Genomic DNA, 21,480 nt, shown 5'->3' on the forward strand with positions numbered 1-21,480 from the left:
GAGACGCGAGCTGGAGGTCTTCTCACAGGTGGGGCCTGCATTGATCCGAATTGCCGCGTCACGATGCCCAAAAGGCTGGACCCTCCCCACGCACAGGACGCAGAGAGCACAACACCAAGGTCACCGCATTTGACCTTCACCCAACCCTATCGGTGAGTGCGGAATACTTCTCTGTTCTCCGTATCCTAACAGCAATCAATAAAACCATGTCATCATTTTCTCTACACAGGAAGAAATTGAGGCTCAGAGAGAGAAATGGAAATTGCCTACGGTCACACAACCACCATGACCAAGCTGAGCTTGGAATCCAAGACCACCCTGAGCCAGTGCTGACCACTGCACTACCCTGTGTGGGTCCCTGGGGCCGAGGCCCTGGTTACCGACCACTATACCTAGAAACGCCCAAATCACTGCTTCTGATTTTCCAGCTGGTCCCACGTCATTAGGCTGAGCAGCCAGAGCTGGGCCCAGCTGCGCTCCTCCCCACCTGCCCGCCTCCCCGCAGCCACTAGCAAGGGGTTGACGGAACTGCCTGGATGATTAGGCATCCGCTTGGGTACAATTCTGTTCCGAATCTGGGTTTGACAGTCTTTGTGCAGAATGTGTTTCACTTGTGACCTGAATGTCAAGGCCCCTGGAGACCCTCATCACAAGCTGGGATAGTCTAAGAACCCCAGGTTACCACTGTGGGTCTCAAACACGCCCCTCCCCCAGCCTCTAGCTGGTCATCAGTGGCCACAGCTGGGCTGGTGGCTACTCGCCTCCCTCCTGAGTGAGCGGACTCTTTGCCAGACTTTGGCTTCTGAAATTCCCACCAGGACCCCACCCCCACTCACCAGATTGCTTTCCTAGGGACTCAAATCCTCCTCGCCCAACTGCCAGGCGGACGTGGGGAGGAGCTGACGGCCTGGTGCTGACATCTGTGACCTGGGACCCCTGGGTCTCTGGGTCTGCCCAACAGTGTTTTCATCCTTCCATTTGTGGCAGCCAGGTTTTTAATATTTGTTTTCCAAAGAAAGTCGTTTTGATATTAAAAGCTGAAAAAAGTGGTGAGATGTCAGGTTCCTTGACACTGAACTTGGGATCTTGGACCAGGGCAGCGATGGGAATTTTGATTCTCTAATCCTCGGGTCATGGATGGGTCCACTAAGACAGCAGTCTTAAAGCCTGTTATTGTGCCTGTTTATTGCAAATGATAGTTAAAGGACTGAAACTTGGTCATTTTTAATCATTTAAAGATTGACTCGAGTACATTCAAGGTAACCATACCTCTTTTACACATTTTCATTATCAGAAGCTTTTCTTAATGGGAGAGAGAGGAGGTGAATTGTTCAGAACCCTTCAAGCATGTAATATTGTCCATCAACGGCGATTCAGTGTAGGAAAGTGCAGAGAATCACTAACCTAAGACGTCCATCCACTTAGCGCAGACACTGGGAAAGTGCGTCAGTTTCTACCATGAAGGCTTCAAAAATAGCCAAGCTGTGCTGGGCGCGGTGACCCCACACCTGTAATCCCAGCAGCTTGAGAGGCTGAAGCAGGAGGATTGCAAATTCAAAGCCAGCCTCAGTAACTTAGTGAGGCCCTAAGCAACTCAATGAGACCTTGTCTCAAAGTAAAAAAATAAAAACCATTGGCGGGTATGGCTCAGTGATTAAGCATCCCTGGGCTCAATACCCAGGAACAAAAAAAAAAAAAAAAAAATCCAAGTTGTAAAGCATGGCTTCAGAATAGGACAGGGACTATTACTAAATTTTCCTTACATTTCAACTTTAAACCCAAATTCACGACTTTCTGGAGCCATGAGCTGAGAACACTATGTCTGAGCTCAGCAGGAAAGAATACTTTGATTGATTAGTCATGTCTGCCATGAGCACAGTCAGGGGAGCTGTAGTAAAACATCAGATTGCAATCCGTCAGACAGAAACCAGCTCACGCCTGCTGCCCACTACCTGCGTATTGACCCAGCTTCTATCCCATGGAAGATACATGAATAAGTCCCTGCCCTCGGGAAGCACAGTGCTCATGTGGGGGTCCAGATATTCCATGATCTACTACAGCTCTCCTGTGCACATGGCAGACATAGCTAATCGATGAAAGCATACTTTCCTGCTGAGTTCAGACACAGTGTGCTCAACTCATGGCTCCAGAAAGTCATTGTCAGTGGATAAGAAGGGACAGGCAGGATGGAAGCTATTGGTTGTTCTTGATGCAGACTTAGAAAAAGATAAGTAAGTACTAAGAGTAGTCTTTTTTCTTTTTTTGCAGTGCTGGGGACCCATCCCAGAGCCTCATAAATACTAGATATGTGCTCTGCCACTGAGCCACAGCCCCAAAGCTGTCCAAAGAGAACAAGGTCTGGACTGTGTGCTACAGAAGACCTTGGAGGAGCCTCTCACCATCGGTGTGATCAGAGGAGGTTCCTGAAGGAGGGATTTCTGCCCAGGATTCAAGGTGACTGATGGGGGACACAGAGGCATCTCAGGGGACTGTCAGCAGCCAATGCAGGGGGAGGGAGCAAGGGACGAGGCTGGGGAATGACTATTAGAATCTGGGTGAAGCCAGAAGGTGGCGTAGCTCGGGACTTCTCCAAGGAACAGGCGATGGATAGGGGTGACCCAGGCCACCCTGGGAGGGATTTGAGAGCAGACCAAGCACACAGCAAGGACACAGCACTTCCCTTTCCAAGGAGAAGAGGCCCAGCGTCACCAGACATCTGCAGCCACAGCGGGGTGTGCAGCAGATGGGTTCCTGGCATGACTTGAACATCTAGTCAACGAGGAAGAGGCTTTAGGGACAGCCAGTGACGAGGCTGCTTCTGCCCCTCCCCTCCCAGCCGCCACTGTGGCAGATTCAAGGCAGATCGGTGCCGTCAGATGGGCTGCTCTTCCCTTTAAGTGAGATGCAAGCCCCCCAGATTCCCCGGCACCTCACACGGGCCAGCCCTGGGCAGTCTGCAAAATGCTGTCATGAAAATAAGATTCAACGACAGCAGGCCAGTCGCACCTAGAGCATGGGCTCATCTCCTTGCTCATCGCCAGCTCCTGAGACGAGATTACAGCCCCAGACTTCCCAGCCCGGGTGTCCATCTGGGGAACTTATCAAAAGCTGTGAAATGTGCCCAGTGCCCTGCCAGGTGCTGGATCAAATGGAAAATAAAAGTGGCTTCTAAAGCATCAAACCTGCAAATAGAGGGTCTTGTCACAGCACTCCTGATCCTTGCCAGTTGAGTGACAGTGTTTGGCGGCACATGGTCTCTGTCCCTTTCTCCTCATCCATGGCTGGGCTGGTGGGGATCCTCAGAAGGGACTGGACACACTATTGCTGAGAGCAGGGGCGGGAACAGACGGCACTTTCACTCTGAGCAAGGAGGCGGGCTTCAGGGAGCAGATGGATTATTTGTTTATTTCATGCTGGGGATTGAACCCGGGGGCGCTTACCCATGGAACCACATCCCCAGCCCTTTTTTAAATATTTTATTTAGAGACAGGGTCTCTCTTGAGTTGCCTAGAGGCTTGCTAAGTAGCTGAGGCTGGCTTTGAACTCACCATCCTCCTGCCTCAGCCTCCTGAGCCGCTGGGATGACAGACATACGCCACCGTGTGGAGGGCTAAGGAGGCCAGCAAGGGTCGGTGGGTGTCCCAGAGCCAGGAATAGCTGGGCACTTCCCTAGGCCTGAAGAAGCAGGCAAGTCACCAGAACCAGGACAAGGTGGCTGGGTAAAGGAGGCAGGAACTAAGCCCTTCGGGTGAGGGACACTGCGGTCCCTCAGCAACCTGGCAGGGAAGGAGGGAGGGGGGCAAATGCCCACCACTCTCCTGATGTCATAAGGCAGGTCTTCCTCGGGGGTTCCCTTGGGCCAGCTCTGCCTGATGCCAAAGGGTAAGGGAGTCTGTCAGTGCAGCTGATGGGGCGGGGGCCTTCCGGGCCAGGACTTCCTGGGGCCAGACAACAGGGCTGGTGTCGGGGAGCAGGGGGAGGCTGAAGCTGAGGCGGGAGGATTCAGCGTGGCTTTGGAGGCACACAGGGTAGGCCCAGCACGTACTGTGCCCTGGGCACGATGCTTGGTGTATTATCTCATTTAATTCCCCCAACAGTTCAGTGATGACAACATGACCTCGCACGCACTCCAGACTGAATGTGGAGAGGTTGTGTCACCAGCCGGGGTCCCATGTGGAAGAAGCGCCATCAGAGCTGCAGCCCAGAGCCTCCCACCTCCCTGCTCAGGAGGAGCGTAAAGTCGAATCACTTTACCTCGGTCTTTAATGACAGCGTAATCACTAATACTAATTACTGATACTATTTATTAGTCCAATTGCCTTTCATTCACGGTTGCAATTAGCACAGCCTCCCCACGGAGGCTGCTGGGGTCCCAGAGCTGGGTTTCCAACCATGGCAGCTGCAGCCAGAGCCACCCTTCTATTTTCCTGCTCAGGACGTGAGGACCCCCGGCCCAGGGGACAGTCGCTGGAGTCTGGGATGTGGCCTAGATGCCTGGCAGTGGTCTCAACCCACTTCTCCAGACTCTGAGCCACCAGTACAGCCTGTCACCAGCTGCCGGTTGGGAAATCCTCCTACGGATTTCAGGGGCCGCGGGCACCAAGGGCTCCCTCTTCGGGGGAACGCTGTGCTTTGCTAAGGGGATGCGTATAGCTCAGTTGGTAGAGTGCTGCCTCACACGCCCAGGCCCTGGGTTCAATCCCCAGCAACACCACCAAAAAAAAAGTGATCCAAGAGCACCACCTGGCACCTGAACAGCGGGCCTCCCAGGCTGCTGACTCATCATTGCCTGCTGTGGCCTCCTCTTAGTGTTAACTGTAAGGAAGTCAAGCTTCACTCCAACCCTGCCCTCCCCCAGGCCCTACCTGCTTTGTTAGGGAGCTAAAGGAAGGTTCTGCATTTCTGACCTGGGGGGCATATTGCTCTCAGGGCACCATGGAGCTAGGAGCACTGTGCCCTCCTCCACAGCCTGCCCTGTTGCAGCCAGCTGGCCACGCCCCCCACCAGGCCACGCCCCTCACCGCCAGGTCACGCCCCTCACCACTAAGACCCATTGGACCCTCTACTGCTCGGCTTTCCAGCTTCCTGGTTGGATTCCACCCCTTCAGAGTCTAAGGAGCGCCTTGCCCCCGCCCTCCCCTAACACCATCTGCAGGACTCCAGCGGGGATCCATCGGGACACTCTGATGCCTGCTTTGTGCTCAGTCACCCACCAGGGCAGAGGCGTCCACCGTCACCAAGCTCAAGTAGGCTCTCTGTCCTGCCTGGCAGTCCTACTGTTTGCCAAAATCCTCCCTCGAGCCCTTTTTTGCATTTCTCTTTCTCTGCCCTCAGATTTCGTCCACAGAAAAAAAGGCAGCCCACAGAATGGAGGCTCTTCAGCTCCTGCTGGGGACGGGAACCGCCACCCTCCCGCACAGTCTGTGTCCTGTCTGCCCCCGCAGGAGTGTCCTCCCCCCACCGGAGCCTGCACCCAGCCACTCGGAGCCTCGGCTACTTCCCTCCGTCTCTCTCCCTCTGTCTTCACTGTTTCTGTCTGTGCTTGAAATCCCAGTGACCGCCTGTCCCCTACGCAGCCACCCCCTCCCCCTCCCCGCCCCTTACAGCCACAGAATCACCTGGACTTGCTGCCCACTCCATGGCCCATTCCCAGAGGCCCCATCGGCCGCGGAAGTTCCGTATTGGTCTCCAAGGTCAGGGATGACCTTCATGGTCTACGTCCCACAGAGGAGGGGTCTTTCGTACTGGACCCCCCAGCAGTGGTCTCTGGCTGGGATGGCCCTCCCCTTGGAGAGCGTGTTTCCTTGTGGTTTTTGCCCCCTCCCGTGTCCCTTAGCCTCACGGCCTGTCCTTCAGCGTCAGTGTCCACTGACACTGTCCCTGGGCGTCTTCCTCCTCGCTCACCTCTCTTCCCAAGTGCTCTCAGGTGCTCCTGGCTGCGACGGCACCCCCGGCACAGACCCCCGGGTCATCTCCCGCCAGCTGGGCAGTGAGTTCCGGAACCGAGCACAGCGGACACGGAGACACAGGAGACCCACGTCCCCTGCACAACAGGGAGCTCTGGCCGCGGCTGTCCCGGGCTCCCTGACCCACCGAGTGCCCCGCCACCCAGCAGGAGGGGCAGATGCTCAGGTCAGCCCTCCTCCTCTCCTCCTGGTGCCATCTCTCCACCAAGTCACCTCCTGGCCGGCCGCCGTCGTCTGACCCAGGGCGCTCCCCGGGTCTCACTTCAGGCTCCCCGGCCAGCCTGCTCTGCACCCAGCGACCGGGGATCGGTGCCCCACCGAAGCCCACCAGTCAGAGCTCCAGAGACCTTTCCATAGTTCCCACGGCTCCTGGGACAAAGAGCTACGCACCTGTGATGGCCCCAAGGTCCTGAGTGGGCTGGCTGGCCTGACCTGTCCCTCCCTTCCCACCAGTCTGCCCTGTGCTGTCTCCACGGCCTCCCTCTGTCCTTTCTAACCTCCCTGCTTCTTCCCCGGGGCCCCTGCGTGGGGCCCGTCCCTGGGGTATCTTGGCCCTCATCCCAAGGCCTTTACCTACTAAATGCCACTCACTGTGCCAGAGGCTTGCAGGGAAGTCCACTGGGAACACGGCACGGAGGTAACGGCATTTTTTGTGCAATTATTTGTGTATTTTTAAGTGACTTTTAGAGCTGACTCTGGAACCAGAGGTGCTCCACCCTGAGCTGCATCCTAGCCCCTTTGATTCCTAGTCAGGGTCTTGCTAAGTTGCTGCGACTGGCCTCAAATTTGCAATTCTCCTGCCTCAGCCTCTGGAGTAGCTGAGATTACAGATGTGCATCACTTGCACCCGGCCTATAACTTATTTTTGTTATTTTTTAAAAAAGGTCTAGTTTACATGTGCTTTACTATGTGCATGATGTATTAGTATAATAGGGCACATATATCAATATACATGTGCTTCACAAAGAATTAAATTTGCACATATGAGGCATATATGCCCCAAATGTTTTTAGTGAAGGGGTCTCCAAGACAGTTGCAGGTCAGAGCACTGATCAACAACCACTGCTTGGGAGCCCCTGAACTCCCTTTGCCACACCCTCCCCAGCTGTCCGCTTCCCCGGATGTGTCTGCAAGACGAGCATCTCTCCCCCTGGAACACGAACTGCACAGGGTCAGGGATGCGGTTCACCTTGTGACTGTGGTGTCCAATGCTGGCTTAGTAGGGCCTTGCACACCGTAGGTTATCAGAAACCCATCAGGATGAAGGAATGTCCTAGAAGTGGAGGTTCCCGCTCCCCTCCCCATACCAGCAGGAGCATTTCATCTTTCACATCTGGGACACTTTTAATATGGTCTCCCCCCCTGCATGGAGACAAGCCACTGCTTTGGCAAAGGAAAAAGAAGAAAATGATTCGGAGACACCTAAACTGTGCTTTGAGGAGTGGCCAGGGCCGAGGCTTCTGGTGCCTTCACGAGAGTCATCTCATTCCATCCTAAACCTTGCCTTAGAGAACCTTATTGCTATCCACCTCCAGTTCATCTATGAGAAAAGTGAGATTCAGCATGGCCAAGGTCATGGAGGAGTCTGAATTCAAGTTCAGGATTTTGTGTCTCATTTGCTTCCTATGATTGATAGATACCTCAGCATCTTCATCATAAAATGAATATTTTCATTCCGAGAGACAATTTTCTCTATTGGGAAGCATATTTGTCCATTTCCATCACTGTAATGAGATGCCCGAGGCTGGGTAATGTATAAAGAAAAGAGGCTGAAAGTTCAAATAGCACCAGCTTTGGTGAGGGCCTCCTGGTGGATGGTCTTATGGTGGGGGCAAGTGTGAGAGGGAGAAATCACAGCAAGACAGGAGGTCAGAGAGTGATTCAGGGCCAGGTTTAGTTTTAAACTAACCACAGGTTCCATGAAACTCTATTAATCCCTTAGGGGCGGACCATGATTTCCTATTAGGCTCCACCTCTTAAAGGTCCACCTCCTCGAAACATTGCCTCTCTGGGGACCAAGCTTCCAACCCGTAAGCCCTCGGCAGTCACCCTCAGAGCTTGTCCACCGCGGCAGCAGGCTGACACTTAAAAAGAATACTCCCGGGGACCCCAAATCGGATGCCCTCCGGCAGCTGGGGCCGGGACCCCTGATGGCCTCTCTAGGTTCTGCACTGTGGCTGTTGCACAGAGGGTGACAGTCACCTTGCTGCTCCTAGGATCCCTCCTGTTGCCTGTGACCAGCTCGTTAGGTGATGCCCTTGAGAGACTGGACAGCGGGGCTGGCGGGTCCTGCTGTGTTTCTCTTGAAGCCACCACACCTTCTCTGGTGCCCTTTCTTCTGCATGAAGTCACCGTGGTGGGGAGGAAGGTGGGTGGCAGGGAGCTGGGCAGTGCCCACGGAGAGGAGGAGCCTTCCGAAGGCGGCAGTGCCCAGGGCTGCCCCAGGGCGGTGGGGGCCTGTGGCTGTTCCCATGAGCCCTTCCCCGACCCCACTTCCTCCCGAGCACCCCTCCATCTGAGCAGCAGGCTGTGCGGCTGCCCCAGCGTCCACCGCTCCCCCTGACGCACCCCCGGCAGCAAGTCCCCCGCTGTTCCCAGTGAAGTGTGGGTGTCCTCCCATCAGCTGGGCAGCTGACCATCTGGGGAACTCTCTCCAATGTCAACCAAGAGAACAGGGACCTGGGGGGGGGACCAAGGACAGGGGGCGCTGCCCGCACCCCCTCCCCTCAACTCCCCCGTTCCCTGGTGGGCTCGGAGCTTCTCCAGGGGACACGGCGCCCGCTCCTGCTGCTCCGTGCCTGCCACGTGAATTTTGGCCCAAGTCCCACAGTCCCCCCCTCCTCCGCCTTCCCCTCTGGCCGCCAGGCCTCTCACGCCCTCCTCCCCTGGCTTCCTGTTACCTCGAGAAGGAAAGGTGGTGAGGGTGGAGGGGTCGAGGAAATGTGTCACCGCGTCCTAAGGTCTCTGCCAGGTGGACAAGACTCAAGTGCACAGAATTCCCGGAGGGTCCTTCTCCCCGCTTTTAAAATGCGTGCTCACATATGCAAGAACCCCTCATCAGACTCCGCCATCTCCTGGAAACGCGCTGGCTGGCCCATTCCAGAAGGCAGGCAGTGCTGCTGCATTATTTTAACGGGAAAGACTATAACGCTTTCCAAGGCCACCCAAAGTCCTGACCAATGTCCCAAGATATCCCTGCAGTGCCCTCCAACACCGAGGATTTCCTATCATATAAAGCAACGAAAGCACATTTGACCTGGTGAGTTGGCACCTGGAGACGCTCCTGGCGTAGAAGACGGGGTGAGCATCGCACCAGCCCCGTGGAGAATGCTCCGACCCCCCCGCCTGGCCCGGCGACATCAGTTAGAAAGGCCGTGGGGTTGAAAGGTGCGCACACCACCTCAGTGGGATGGGAAGGTGACAGGGACATAACAGGCAACATATGTGAGGAAGAGGGCGGGTGCCAGTGTGCTGAGAGGGGTCAGGACTGCTGGGCACTCCACTTCCCCCTGGGACTCAGGAGCCACCAGGTGGCCACAAGGGTCCCACCTAGACTCGGGTGATGAAGCAGTTGAGAGCAAGAGTCTGCTAAAGACTCGCCGGTGACAGAGGAATCTTTCTAAAATGAGAGTTTGCACTCCGTAGCAAAACCCCAATGATCCTATTTGAAAATGGGCAGAACACCTAGACGTTGAGAAGACCCACAAACAGCCAACAGGAGGTGAGGCCACCAGAGGAGACGCACATCAAACCCCAGCCAGGCCTGTCTCACTCCAGCTGGATGGCCACTATCAGAAAGAGAAAAGGGCCAGACGTTGTGATGCATGTCTGTGATCCCGGTGGCTTGGGAGGCTGAGGCAAGAGGACCACAGATTCGAGGCCAGCCTCGGCAACTTGGTGAGACTCTGTCTCAAACTAAAATAAATAAATAGAAAGGGTTGGGGATGTGGTCAGTGGCAACGCACCCCCTGGGTCAATTCCCCAGGACGAAAAAAAAATGACAAGTGTTGGTGACAATGTGGCAAAGAGAACCCTTACCCATTGTTGATGGGATTTAAGTCACTTCGGCCATTATGTTTTTGAAGTTCCTCCAAAAATAAAAAGGGGAACTCCCGTATGAGCTGGCAGTCCCGGTGCTGGGGGTGCATCCACAGGACAGGGCAGAACACGCTGAGACCCGCACCCCACGTTCTCCACAGCCCTGTTCCCACGAGCAAACTGTAGACTCGACCCGAGGCCCCGCCACGGACGGTGGATGAAAAGCGTGGAAAAGATCCACCATGCGACTCTCTCCAGCGTCACTCCAACAGATGACAGCCTGCCCTGTGGGACAGGACGGATGGGCCCGGAAGGCGGACGACCCAGACTCATGAGGACAAACAGCGCCCAGTGCCACTCACAGCGGAATCTGGAAAGCCACCTTCACAGGAGAGAAGGGCGTGGGAAGGCGGTCACAGAGGCCGAGGAGGAGGAGGAGGGACAAGGAGAGGCTGGTCAGTGGGGCCACTGGAGTCCACGACAGTGCGAATCTCAAAGGAGCTTGAGAGAGGCTTGTGGGTGCCCCACCACAGAGAGGGAGGCCACAGAGACGGGCTCGCTACCCCCATCTGATCACTCCAGGACGTGCACACGGATCAGAAATCACATCAGATCCCATAAACACAATTATTGTGCCAATTGAAACAGGCCGGGCACAGTGGCACACGCCTATGATCCCAGTGACTTGGGAGGCCGAGGCAGGAGGATCTTGGGTTCAAATGTCAGCCTCGGCAACTCAGTGAGACTCTGAGCAACTCAGTGAGACCCTGTCTCAAAATAAAATATAGAAAAGGACCCGGGATGTGGCTCAGTGGTTAAGTGCCTCTGGATCCAATCCCTGATACAAAAAAAAAAAAAAAAAAGATTAAAAAAGAAAAAGAGATTCCCACCTCCTACAGAGAATGCTACAGATCAGCAATTATTCAGCTGATCTATAATCTAACCGCTATGTCATCTTTGTTTATATGCTCGTGTACTTGCTAAGTTTTCCAATAACGACTTTCTAAGAAATACATCAGGAGTATAAATCAGAATAAACCTAAAAGATAACTTTGGAAAAGGCTTTGGATTCATATATATATTTGAGAAGCCGAGAAGAGGCCACAGTGAGACACCTTAGCCTCCACCAGGGCAGCTGTGCCCGGAAAAGAACGGAAAGGACCGCTGGGGGCGGGCGTGGGGGTGGGCCTGGATCCTGCTGCTGGAAGCCGGATGACCCGCCCCCAGGAGTCCCACACAGGGTTCCAGGAGGAGCTGCAAGTCGCGTCCTAGCTGTGGACCTCGAGCAGCCGACAGCCCTGCTCACACGGATACTGAGGCGGATGCACACGGCCAAGAGTGACCACCAGCCCGATGCCCAGCCAGGACCGCGCAGCAGGGTGCTGAGCCCAAGAAGCCAGAGACAGAGGGACACACACCGCCTGTGTCCGTTCCTAGGAAACGTCCAGAACAGGCAAAGCCACAGAGACAGGACACAGGAGCGGTTACCGGGGGCCGGGGAGGGGAGCGGGCAGGGGACTGCCTGGTGGTAGGGCTTACTTTGGGGTGACGCAAAGATCCTGAGACCAGGCGGAGGTAGTGTTTGCCACAGTGGACTGACCACCTGTCTCTTGTTTGTTCATTTTTAAAATGGTTGATTTTACGTGGATTCTACTGCAATGCCAAAGAAAAAAGAGCTTTGAAAGTCACTGTGACCTTCGTACCATCAGGACAGGCTCAGTGGCCTTGTGGGGATGTTAGTGAATGATTGAGTCCTGCCTGCCTGAGCTGGCCTGTCTGGGGTTCACGAGGCCCTGCCTGCCCCATCACACACTGGGCTCCCCACACTCGCCGCTCCTCATGTGCACCACCACACCCAGGCCCTCCTCCACACTAGGACCCTCCTGCCTCAGGACCCTTGCACAGGCTCAATCCTCTTTTTGGCACTCCCAACACCCACCCCTATGGCCCTGGTTAACCTATGCTTCAATTCCAGCTCTCAGCTAGGCCGTTGCTCTCTCCAAGAAAGCCTCCCCTGACCTCCCGGATTGGGTCATTTCCACCTTGCACCCTCCTAGCACCAGCACCGTCTCTTACCCCCATGGCAGACTTTCACTTATTTGGACTCTGGTCTCCCCCATTACATCTTTAGTTCCATGAGAACTGACACCAGGTCACTGTGTTGTTGGGTACAATTGTATTTCCAACTCCAGCACTGTATCTGGTATGCAGTAGGTGCTCAATAAACATGATCAAGGAGGAAGGGAGGAGGAGATTTCTCATCAAGTTGGCTGCAGGGGCCTTTCTGTGCTTGGGTGTGTTGATTCCCAGACGCAAGATACGAGCCCTGGGCTCTTGAAACGTGTCCTTCTGAAACTGACCTCCTCCGCCCTCAAAGCAGGGTCCCCAGGGGCACTGGGTGCAGTGAGGTGGTCACTGGGGATTGGACAGGAAAGGGCTCCTCTGCACCGAGGTCGGTTTCCCCCACGCTCTGACTCGGGGCTCGGTGTCTGCCGAGCCCCTCCTCCTCCCTGGCTCCGATTCTCGCCCGTCGGTGGGTTTCCTCTCTTCCTCCCCATCTGCTTAGGCCCCATGTGATTCTCCTCAGCTCTGCCCCTCGCTGCGTCTGGCGGCCTCCGGATCCCCCTTCCTGCAGCCCAGGAGTCCGCGTGACCTGGGCCTTACGGGAACTCAGGTCCTGCTGGAGTGAACAGCGGGCCTCCACGGGGAGGAGAGGCACGCACCCGAGTGGCCTCTACGCTGCACAAGGGGAAGCCCCCACGGGGACAGGGCTGAGGGACACGGACCCAGAGTCCCCGTCCTGGGTGTCTGGAAGCCTGCCGTCTCCCGTGGGTGTGCACCTCTCCCTGAAACCATCCAGGCTGATTTCCTGCTGAAAAATGCAGACTGTCTTCCTGTTGCCAAGCAACCAGCCCAAACATGTCTACTGCGTCTCTGGAGGGTCCTGAGCAGGAGGCAAAGCTCTCCAGAGCACGGGGCAGGCCCGAGACTGCCCTGCCGGGGCGTGTGCGGAGAGCCGTGCCCACAGCCCGCGGAGACGCAGCGGCTCAGGTAAGATCCTGTGTGGTTTTCTCCTGAGCTCCAGCCAGGTGGTCCAAAGTGGGCCTGAGACAGAGCCCGCGACCCCGTCCCAGCTCCCCACTGAACAGAGCCCCTGAGCTTCCTGGGTTTCACTTTCCCATCTGTAAAGGGCAAACGATACCTACGCGGATCTCACAGGGCTGTCGGGAAGGTCGGCATGGATCTGGTCCAAGTGCTCAGAACAGTGACCCGCACAGTGACCGCACAGTGGCCCGTGCCAGGAGGGCTCCATGGGAGTGGACCCCTTGCTGTTGGTGGTGTCTGTGGGGACGAGGGGCCCACCAGTCAGGACACGGGCTCACAGTGAGCTCAGAACGGACCCTTCAACCACAGGAGTAGCTCAGCGGGAGGACGCGCTCCGCCTGGGTTCCAGCCACAAGAAGCAAAGTACACAGAACAAACAAAAACAACCCTAACAAACAAGTCAAGGCTGAAGGGCGGGGCCCCACAGAGGTGGCCTCACAGCGGTGTGGGGTGAGTCATGTGGGGCCAGTCAGTTCCCGGGCTGGGGTCCCAGTTCCTGGGCCACCTGTGGTCATGGCGGGCAGGAGGCCATCACCCCAAGCTGCGGGAAGCTCCGTGAGGCTGAGGCTTTCCCGGGCTCCCTGAAGGGTGCCCACGCAGCACTAGGCGCCGTCACGGCCACGGCCCACTCGTCATCCCTCCCGTCCTGCTCATCCCGAGGAGCAGGGCTGTCTTTGCTCTGCGGCAGCCTTTGCCCAGCAGTGCCCACCAGTGCCCACCGCCCTGATGAGTGAGCTCATTAACACGAAACGCAGCACCTGTGCCCGCCGCGGGCTCTGCCAGGGTAAGGGAGGTGAGGGCGGGGGCTGCCCAGGGTCAAGGGCCAGGAGAGGGACGGGTGGGAGGGTGCCACTGCCCACCGATGGTGCCGAGGCCCCCAGTGCCAAGGGGCCGTCTCTCTGCCCCAGGACAACGGCAGACAGGGCTTGGGAGGCAGCTTATGACCGACCATAGACAGGGTCCTCTCAAGTATAGCCCCAAAGTCCCTCCTGGCCATAAAAATATCAAATCAATACAAACACCCACCACGTCACTCCATGACAGTTTTTAATATGACATATTAAAAATCAATGTCTAACGACGTAGCGAGAAGCTCACACGTCATATGCATTGGGCTGGGCACGTTGTCACAGAGTGACCACACTGTGTGGCCAGCACATGTCATCAGGCAGGGCAGCAGCCAAAGGCTGGACACGGCCCCGCTCCCCAGGGGAGCCCCACCGATACATAGGGCCAGCTTCAGATTTCCTGTCCATGCCTCCCTGGTGCCCACCCTGTCCTGTTCATTCCTACGGCAATACGGTGACTTAGCTCAAAATACACCTTGTCACGTGCCTGACTTCAAGCAGATGTTGTAAGGGATACCAAACAACCAACCAACCAAACAAACAAATAATGAAGGACACACTCTTGGCCTGGGGAGGGGGACCCCCTGAACACACACGGTCTGTTTGATATAAATCTGTCACTTATTTCATCAGATCTCGGAATTGGTATTCTAGCGTCCATGGAAAGCCCCTCCGGGCTCTGCCTCCCCTGGAAGGATGGACTTTTCAGTTTGATGGTGGGAAACGGCCGTGTGGTCACAAGAGGCCCAGGTAGTGACCGCGGCTGAGGCTGAGTGATCTTACTGAGCCTTTGAGGGGACAGCATCAGGGTCCCCTGAGGCCTCTCCAGCATTTCAGAAAACCACTTAAGGCCACCACAAGGTGAGGGCTAAGGGGACCCCGAGACAAGGCTCTCTGAAGACAGGACTGAGTCCTGTGTGACGGGCAGGGGCAGGCCGCTGGCTCTCCAGCTGGTAGGCAGGGCAGAGGACTTCCTCTGAGGGGACCCAGGGCCGCCCAGGGGCAGCCCGCACAGACCAGAGGCAGAGACAACCAGGGTCCCTTGCCACCAGCAAGTGCATTCGGAAGCAAGAAGGAGGTCCTTGTCCCAGCTCTGCCTCCCCAAGGGCTCCCTGCTCAGGCCACCGGCACCCTAATAAGCCAGCTTCCCAGCCTGGGCTGGTGACAGGAAGGTCCGGGGGTCCTGCCAGGCCAAGAGCAAGCAAGGGTAAGACGGAATTCCTCGGATCCCCCGACGGTCGCCGTGCGCGAGGACCAGGATAAGAGAGAGGTCCAGAGCGTGTGTTTAAGAGCCACGAAGAACCGTGGCCCGGGGTGGCTGGAGACACTACAGGGGACCCGTGACCAAGCGCTTCCACCCTCTGCCCCCTCCCCTAAGTAGGGCTTGCTGACCTCTAGGGTTCTTGGAGCTGTCCCCAGAAGCCCAGGGACACATCCTAAGAATGTTTCAAAAAGCAGAAAATAGGAGACGGCGGGGTTCAGAGGAACAGCCGAGAAAGCCGGGCGGTGGAAGGGACGCCGGGCGCTTCCTTGTCAATGAGTTGACCAACAGGGACTGGCAGGAGCCTGGGCGGGCCCCACACTCCAAATTAGGGATGAGTGTGCCCCGTGGTGAAGAACCTGTGTCTGGAACCATCCATGACTTTCCCTGGGGACAGAGTCACGTGGATTGGTGAGACGACTGCGGTTTGTTTTTATTTCTTCCTACAGAAGATGCTGTTCCCGTTGGAGGCAGATGAAAATAAAGTTGTCATTTCTATCTTCCTATCCAAGCCCATGACCCTGGAAACTCTGTCCTCAGGCCCATCAGCAGGTTCAAACCCCTGGGAGACATCAAAGTTCTCTTCAGAATCTCAAGAACCTTCACCTTCACGTAGCCCTCCAGGGCCAGAAATCCGGTTCCCAGGCCCGGCCTGCAAACCCCAGGGGTTCCCCAGCAGGACGGGGGCGCACTGCCCCGCATACCGTCCAGTTCTTGGTCCAGTTCTGGGGGGGGGACGGGGGAGGGGGACGGGGGAGGGGGACTTACCAAACCTCACACCCCTCTGCCAGGCGGAAGGAGTCGGATGCCATTCCCCTCCCCCAGCCCTTTCTCTCTAAGGCGCATCTTCAGAGAGCACCACTGGCCGGGTCTTCTTTGTCCACATCTGCCACTTAGATCACGTCACCTGCCACCCTGCAGACACCGTACGCCTGACTTTCTTTGAAATCAACGGGCCGTCTTTCCTCTATTTACTTTATCTGGGTCAGCGGCTGAAGGAAGCTGCCACCAAGCCATTGTGAGACCTCAGCCTGCCACACGCTATAGACGGAGCCCCAGGTGGCCCCATCCCATGTCCCCCAGGGAACCACGAAGGGGACTGTGGATGGGCAGGTGTCATGTGTCAATAAAGGCTTATTGTGTCCCTCTAGAGCCGGCACAAGACGGATGCACCCACCTGGGAGGCGCTAACAGAGCCACCCCCAAGCTGGCTGCTGGGATGCAGTTGGGTGTGACAGTCTTTTTCTTGGACGCCAGGTGGTTTCCAGACACTGAACCTACTCTGTGCCGGGAATGAGTATTATGCAAGGAGGCGAGAACCAAAGACCCCACTGCACTGTCACAAGTGCTGTGGAAGAATCTGGAAGCAATGGTACGGGAGAGGGTGACCTGGAGACGTCTTGTTTCACATGACAGTAGGCACCCTCCTCCCTGACTAGGTGACACTGACACAAAAGAAACCTAAAGGGTCAGAAGAAGCCATCTGTGTGAAAAGCTAGAAGAGAGGGGAGAACAGAGCTCAGTGTCCTGTAAGAATAATCATAAACCAGGGAGGCGGAGACTGCAAAAGAAGAGGACACTGGCCTGAGCCGGGCTGTAGAGAGAGCCACTCTGGATCAGGCAGGTGAGGGAGCACTGTGGAGCAGCTGTGGGTATGGACTCCAAAGTCAGACCAGTTCTGGAGAGCTAGGCTCTAAAACTTCTCTGTGTGACCTCGGGCAAGTTACTTACCCTCTCTGAACCTCTGTTTCTTAATCTTTTGATGGAATCATCCCATAGCTTCTGGACGGATTGTTAAATGCATTAATAATGTAACGCACTCATAAGAGTGCCTGGCACAGAGCCTGTGCCATGGTTTGCTGTGACTTATCTAATGAGATGTGTGGACAATCTTAGGCTGGGCTGAGACTTCCTGCCTTGTCTTTAGCAGATGATCGCCCTGGAACCAGCTACTGGTTGTCAAAAGGACAAAGCATGGGAGGGGTCACTTAGACCCTGCTTCTCCAGGGGTCCTCTCCAGGAAGGGAGGACACAGTGCCCAGAGAGCCATCCCTGACAGGCAGCACAGTGGCCGTCCCTAGGTGCCCTGGGCAGGAGAGGAGCTTGAGAGGCAGCTGGGCTCCATCACTTGTGGAAAAGGGTTCCTCCAACCCCTGCCAGCGGGGATCTCCTACTCCCACTTCTAGATCATTCCAGCCTGACGCCCCACTGCCCTGCAGCTCCTATTCAACCAGAGTCAATGTCACTTTTCTTCAGTTGTGAGAACTCAAACCACTTTCCCTTCCACGGTCACTTATGGTGACTGGCACAGGCCCCGCACACCTGGACCCCGTGGCTTTGGATAAATTGATTGGGAAAAGGAGGATGGAAGCCCCGAGGTTGAGTGCCACTCCAGAGCCCTGTGAGCTCCGGAAGGAATCTAGAGGGACTTGGGAGGTCATTTAAGTCACCCCCCCAGCACAGGGCCAGCCTTCCTCAAAGCACTCTGACAAGGCACCTCCTGGGGTCCTCCAGGGAACATCTGGCACCGTCCCTGGAGAACACCCTGGAGGTCACAGCTGCTGGGGGCTAGACCCCTCCCGCCCGCTGCCGCAGGGCACCCTGGGACTGCAGCCCATTTCCTGCCCCAGGAGCTCTGCACCGAGCAGATGCCAGGGGGAACCCTCCTGCTCCAGGGGCCTTCAGAGGCCGCGGCGACCCCTGGCTGGCGGGAGCTGGGACAGGAAGCCCCTCCTGGCGTCGCCTGTCCCACCCCCGGCCCCGGCTGGAGGAGGAGGCGCGGGCGGGGGGGGGGCGCAGCTCCCTTTGGGTTTTCTTCTCCGCCAGGTCCGCGGCCGCCCAGCTCCCCTCCTCCCTCCGCAGACCCACTCCTGTCCCCGACCTGTCGCTTCTCCACTGTCCCTCTCAGCCCCCCCCCCCCCGTTCCTGCAGCCAGGCTCCGGGCCCCCTCCCACGTCCTCTTCCGAGTGCCCTTACCCCCGCAGCCCCCGCAGCCCCCAAGTCCCTACGCTCCCCTGGGTCCCCATTGCTACCGGGTCCCTTCCCCTGCCCTCCCCTTCAGCCCTCGCTGCGGCACCCCACCCCTCTCCGTGCCTCTCTGCACCCTCACCCCCAATTACCCTTCACCTCCCTCCGACCCCCCCAGGCCTCCCCGACCCCTGGGGCCCCCTCCCAGCCAAGTGCGGGAGCGAAGGGAGCATCCGGCCGCGGCGCCCCCGCCCGCGCCCCCAGGTCCCCGCCGCAGCCCGGCGACCCCGCCTCGCGGGAGGGCCCGGCGCCGCCGCTCACCTGTTGGGCGGGCTGGAGCACCCCCGGCCTCGCCTTCTCGGGGTCCGGCTCTCGGTCCCGCGGCAGCAGCCCCTTCTTGGGGTGCATGTGCCGGCACAGGCAGGTGACCCCGCACAGCGCGAGGATGCTGGTGGCGGTGCCCAACGTGGCGCCCAGCGCGATCACCGGCACCGACAGCACCATGGTGCCGGCTCCCCGCGCGGGGCTCGGTCCCGCCGCCTCGCACCACCCCAGGTCCCGGCCGCCGCCCGCCGCTAAGCAGCTGCCGGGTCCCCGCGAGCCAGCAGCTCTCCCGCCGCCAGAGGGGCGGGGAGCGAGGGAGAGAGGGAGGGAGGACGGCGGCGAGGACGTCAGAGAGGAGGCCGACACCGAGCCGCGTCAATCAGCCGCCCCCCCTTCCCGCCAACATGTGACCGGACCCCCACCCAACAGCAGCCCGGGCCCTCCAGGTGGAAGGAAGCTCGGATTGTCTCAGGCTGGGGACAGTTGGGCCCCTGGGAGAGACTGGACCTCGCGGAGGTCGCACTGCGGAGCGCAGGAATCAGGCCTGCGACTTTGTTTTTAAAGGTTCCCTTTAAGAGACATCTCAATTTTTGCTCATCCTCTTTCTCCCCCAGGGGCTGTCCCGGGAGGTGACAGCATAGGCTGGGGGGGGAGGGCACTTTGCTGACATGTAAACGAGGGGCTGAGGTTCCTCTCCCCCAGAGGGAAGAGTGGGCAGCAGGCAGAGGGCTAGCACTTGCTTTGGCTCAAGACTGTCCTGTGTCCTGCTGAAGATGGGCACAGCCCCTCTGTGATCTGCAGTCCCCTTGGACTGGGCCGCAGTTTGCCTCGGTGACCTAATCCCATCTGCAGGGGTGCTCCTGCTCATGGGTCCATGGAGAGGCCAGGCTGGGAGGAGACAGAGACAGGGTCATCTTGCACTCAGATTCCAAGGCCACACTCAAGAGAAGGACTTGTCCTTGGAGGACAAAGAGGATCTGCCTCAGCAGCTGGGACACCCTTGATTCAGAAAGAGGGAGAATGAAAGTGGTCTTCGAGGGCAGGGAAATTGGACTCCTCGGCTTGTGGGGACTGTCTAGCGGTCAGTGGGCTTTTGTTCTCTCATCACGTGGAGCGTTTCACTCGGCAGGTGCTGGGTGCCTGTGGGAAGGGGCAGAGAGGATTCCGTCCACAAGGTCCCGTGAAGCTGCTGACCCCAGAGTCGGTGACCTCCCCTCCGGACCTTTGCTGCTGAGCTGCGGATGCCATCGAGGCCTGGTTCCATACCCAGCCCACGCCCTGCCTATTTGCCAGTTAACTGCAGAAAAAGGCCCCCCGTGACTCAGTGGCTCGGAACACTGATTCCTCTATCTACCATGATTTTGTGGGTTGCCTGGGCTCAGCTGGGTGGTTCGCCTGCTCAGCGTGATGTCTTTTGAGTCTGCAGTCACTGGGCGGTCCCACCGGGCTGTGATGATCCCTGGCTCCCTCACGTGGCTGGCAGTTGCTGCAGCTCTAGGGGGTCCCAGCTGGGCTATGCGTTTCTTCAAGGGGTGCACTCTTGTCCTCCTCCAGGTGGCTTGTCCCTGTAGCTGAAGCGTCTCACAGCATGGCGGGCAGGTTCCAAAAGGAAGAGGGTCAACTGCCAGTTTAAGGCCTGGGTTCAAAAGTTGAAGAGCCACTACAAACAATGTTTGGCCAAAGCAATACGGTTCCTCTAATTCTTTTCCTTTGGGACATCCAAAAGGGTGTTTCTGAAATGTCACACTGATCCTGTCAGTCACAGGGACTATAGCTTTAAAGGTTCTCCAGGGATATGCCCCAGAGACAACTGGGATCCAGAGCCCTTAGGGACACAGTCCCTGCTAACCCCTCCAGTCTCCTCTTAACGCATTTCCCAGCATGACCGCTCCCAGAGGGTTGGGATTCATTCAACAAGCTGACATCTTTAGAAGCTCCCTATCACCATCCGTGGGTGCATGCAGTAGGCACTCAATAACAGTGGAATGACTCACACGATAATCTCACGCAGTAAGGAATCCCATTTGCCGTGTGAGCTCCATTTTATTAAATTGGCTCTTCCACAAGTATTGATTGTGTGCCTGCTGTATACCGGACGTATTGTCCTGCTGAGCCCCATTTGCTAACGATTGTAGCCCTGAAGTGCCGCATCCCTGGTGTCTGAATTAGCATTCCCTCTCATCTGAGCTTCCCTGGGAGGTTTTCCTTGGCTGCCAGGCCTGGCAAATGCAAAATGTTCCGGGGAAATAAGAGGTTTAATTAATGCTTTCAGCTCCGGGTCTCCAGGGCCTGGGCTGCTCCCCCTGGGAGACCCTTAATGCCACAAATCTGAATAGGATCCGGGATAGGGGTAGGGGGGAGGGTAAAGAGCACTTAATATCAGAAAATGTCTGGCAGAGATCAGACACCTGCCGTGTGGTCCACGGTTACTATGGTTACCAGGATGCAGGCAGCTGCAGTGGCCTTCATTTATAAGAGGACCCCAGCCCAGGAAGAGGAGCCTGCCTCTCTCGAGGGCAGTGAATCTGTGGCAGATTGCAGCCCGGAAGGCTGGACCCCGAAAGAGTCCTGCAGACTCTGAGGTGCCTTTGCCATCTGACCGGGCATCCTTGCCCGGTCATCAAAGAGTGGCTTATGCTTCTTGCTACTGTCTCTGGGCGGGGACCTTTAATGACAACTCTCTAAGAAAAAGTGTCAGTGTGTTCCTTTGAAAACTCAGATCACATCTACTGACAGAGGCGGCTGGGGGAGGGGGTGAGAGACTGAGGATGTGGCCTGCAGATAATTGGGAATGTGGGGGCTGCCAGGCTGCCAAGGGCAGACGAGGGCAAGATGCCGGGGAGCTCCTGCAGGGCTGAGGGGTGGATCCCTGGAGGCTCCCAGCTTCCTGATGAAATGTCACCATTGTTATTTTGATCAATATTGTGCTTGTTGGATGTCTGGATGTTCTGAAGCATCACTGGATTTCTAA

General features: G+C 57.0%; 1 protein-coding gene across 1 annotated transcript in view; it reads right to left on the bottom strand.

Moving 5' to 3' along the window:
* The window catches only part of Syt13 (synaptotagmin 13), a 41,260-nt gene extending 22,571 nt beyond the window's left edge, over nucleotides 1-18,689 (bottom strand). Inside the window, exon 1 of the mRNA XM_076844358.2 lies at nucleotides 18,507-18,689. Coding sequence (XP_076700473.2) covers nucleotides 18,507-18,689 — 183 coding nt within the window. The remainder of the gene's footprint in view (nucleotides 1-18,506) is intronic.
* Between the last annotated feature and the right edge of the window lie 2,791 nt (nucleotides 18,690-21,480).

This window comes from Callospermophilus lateralis, chromosome 2, assembly GCF_048772815.1.
Source record: "Callospermophilus lateralis isolate mCalLat2 chromosome 2, mCalLat2.hap1, whole genome shotgun sequence".
NCBI lineage: Eukaryota > Metazoa > Chordata > Mammalia > Rodentia > Sciuridae > Callospermophilus > Callospermophilus lateralis.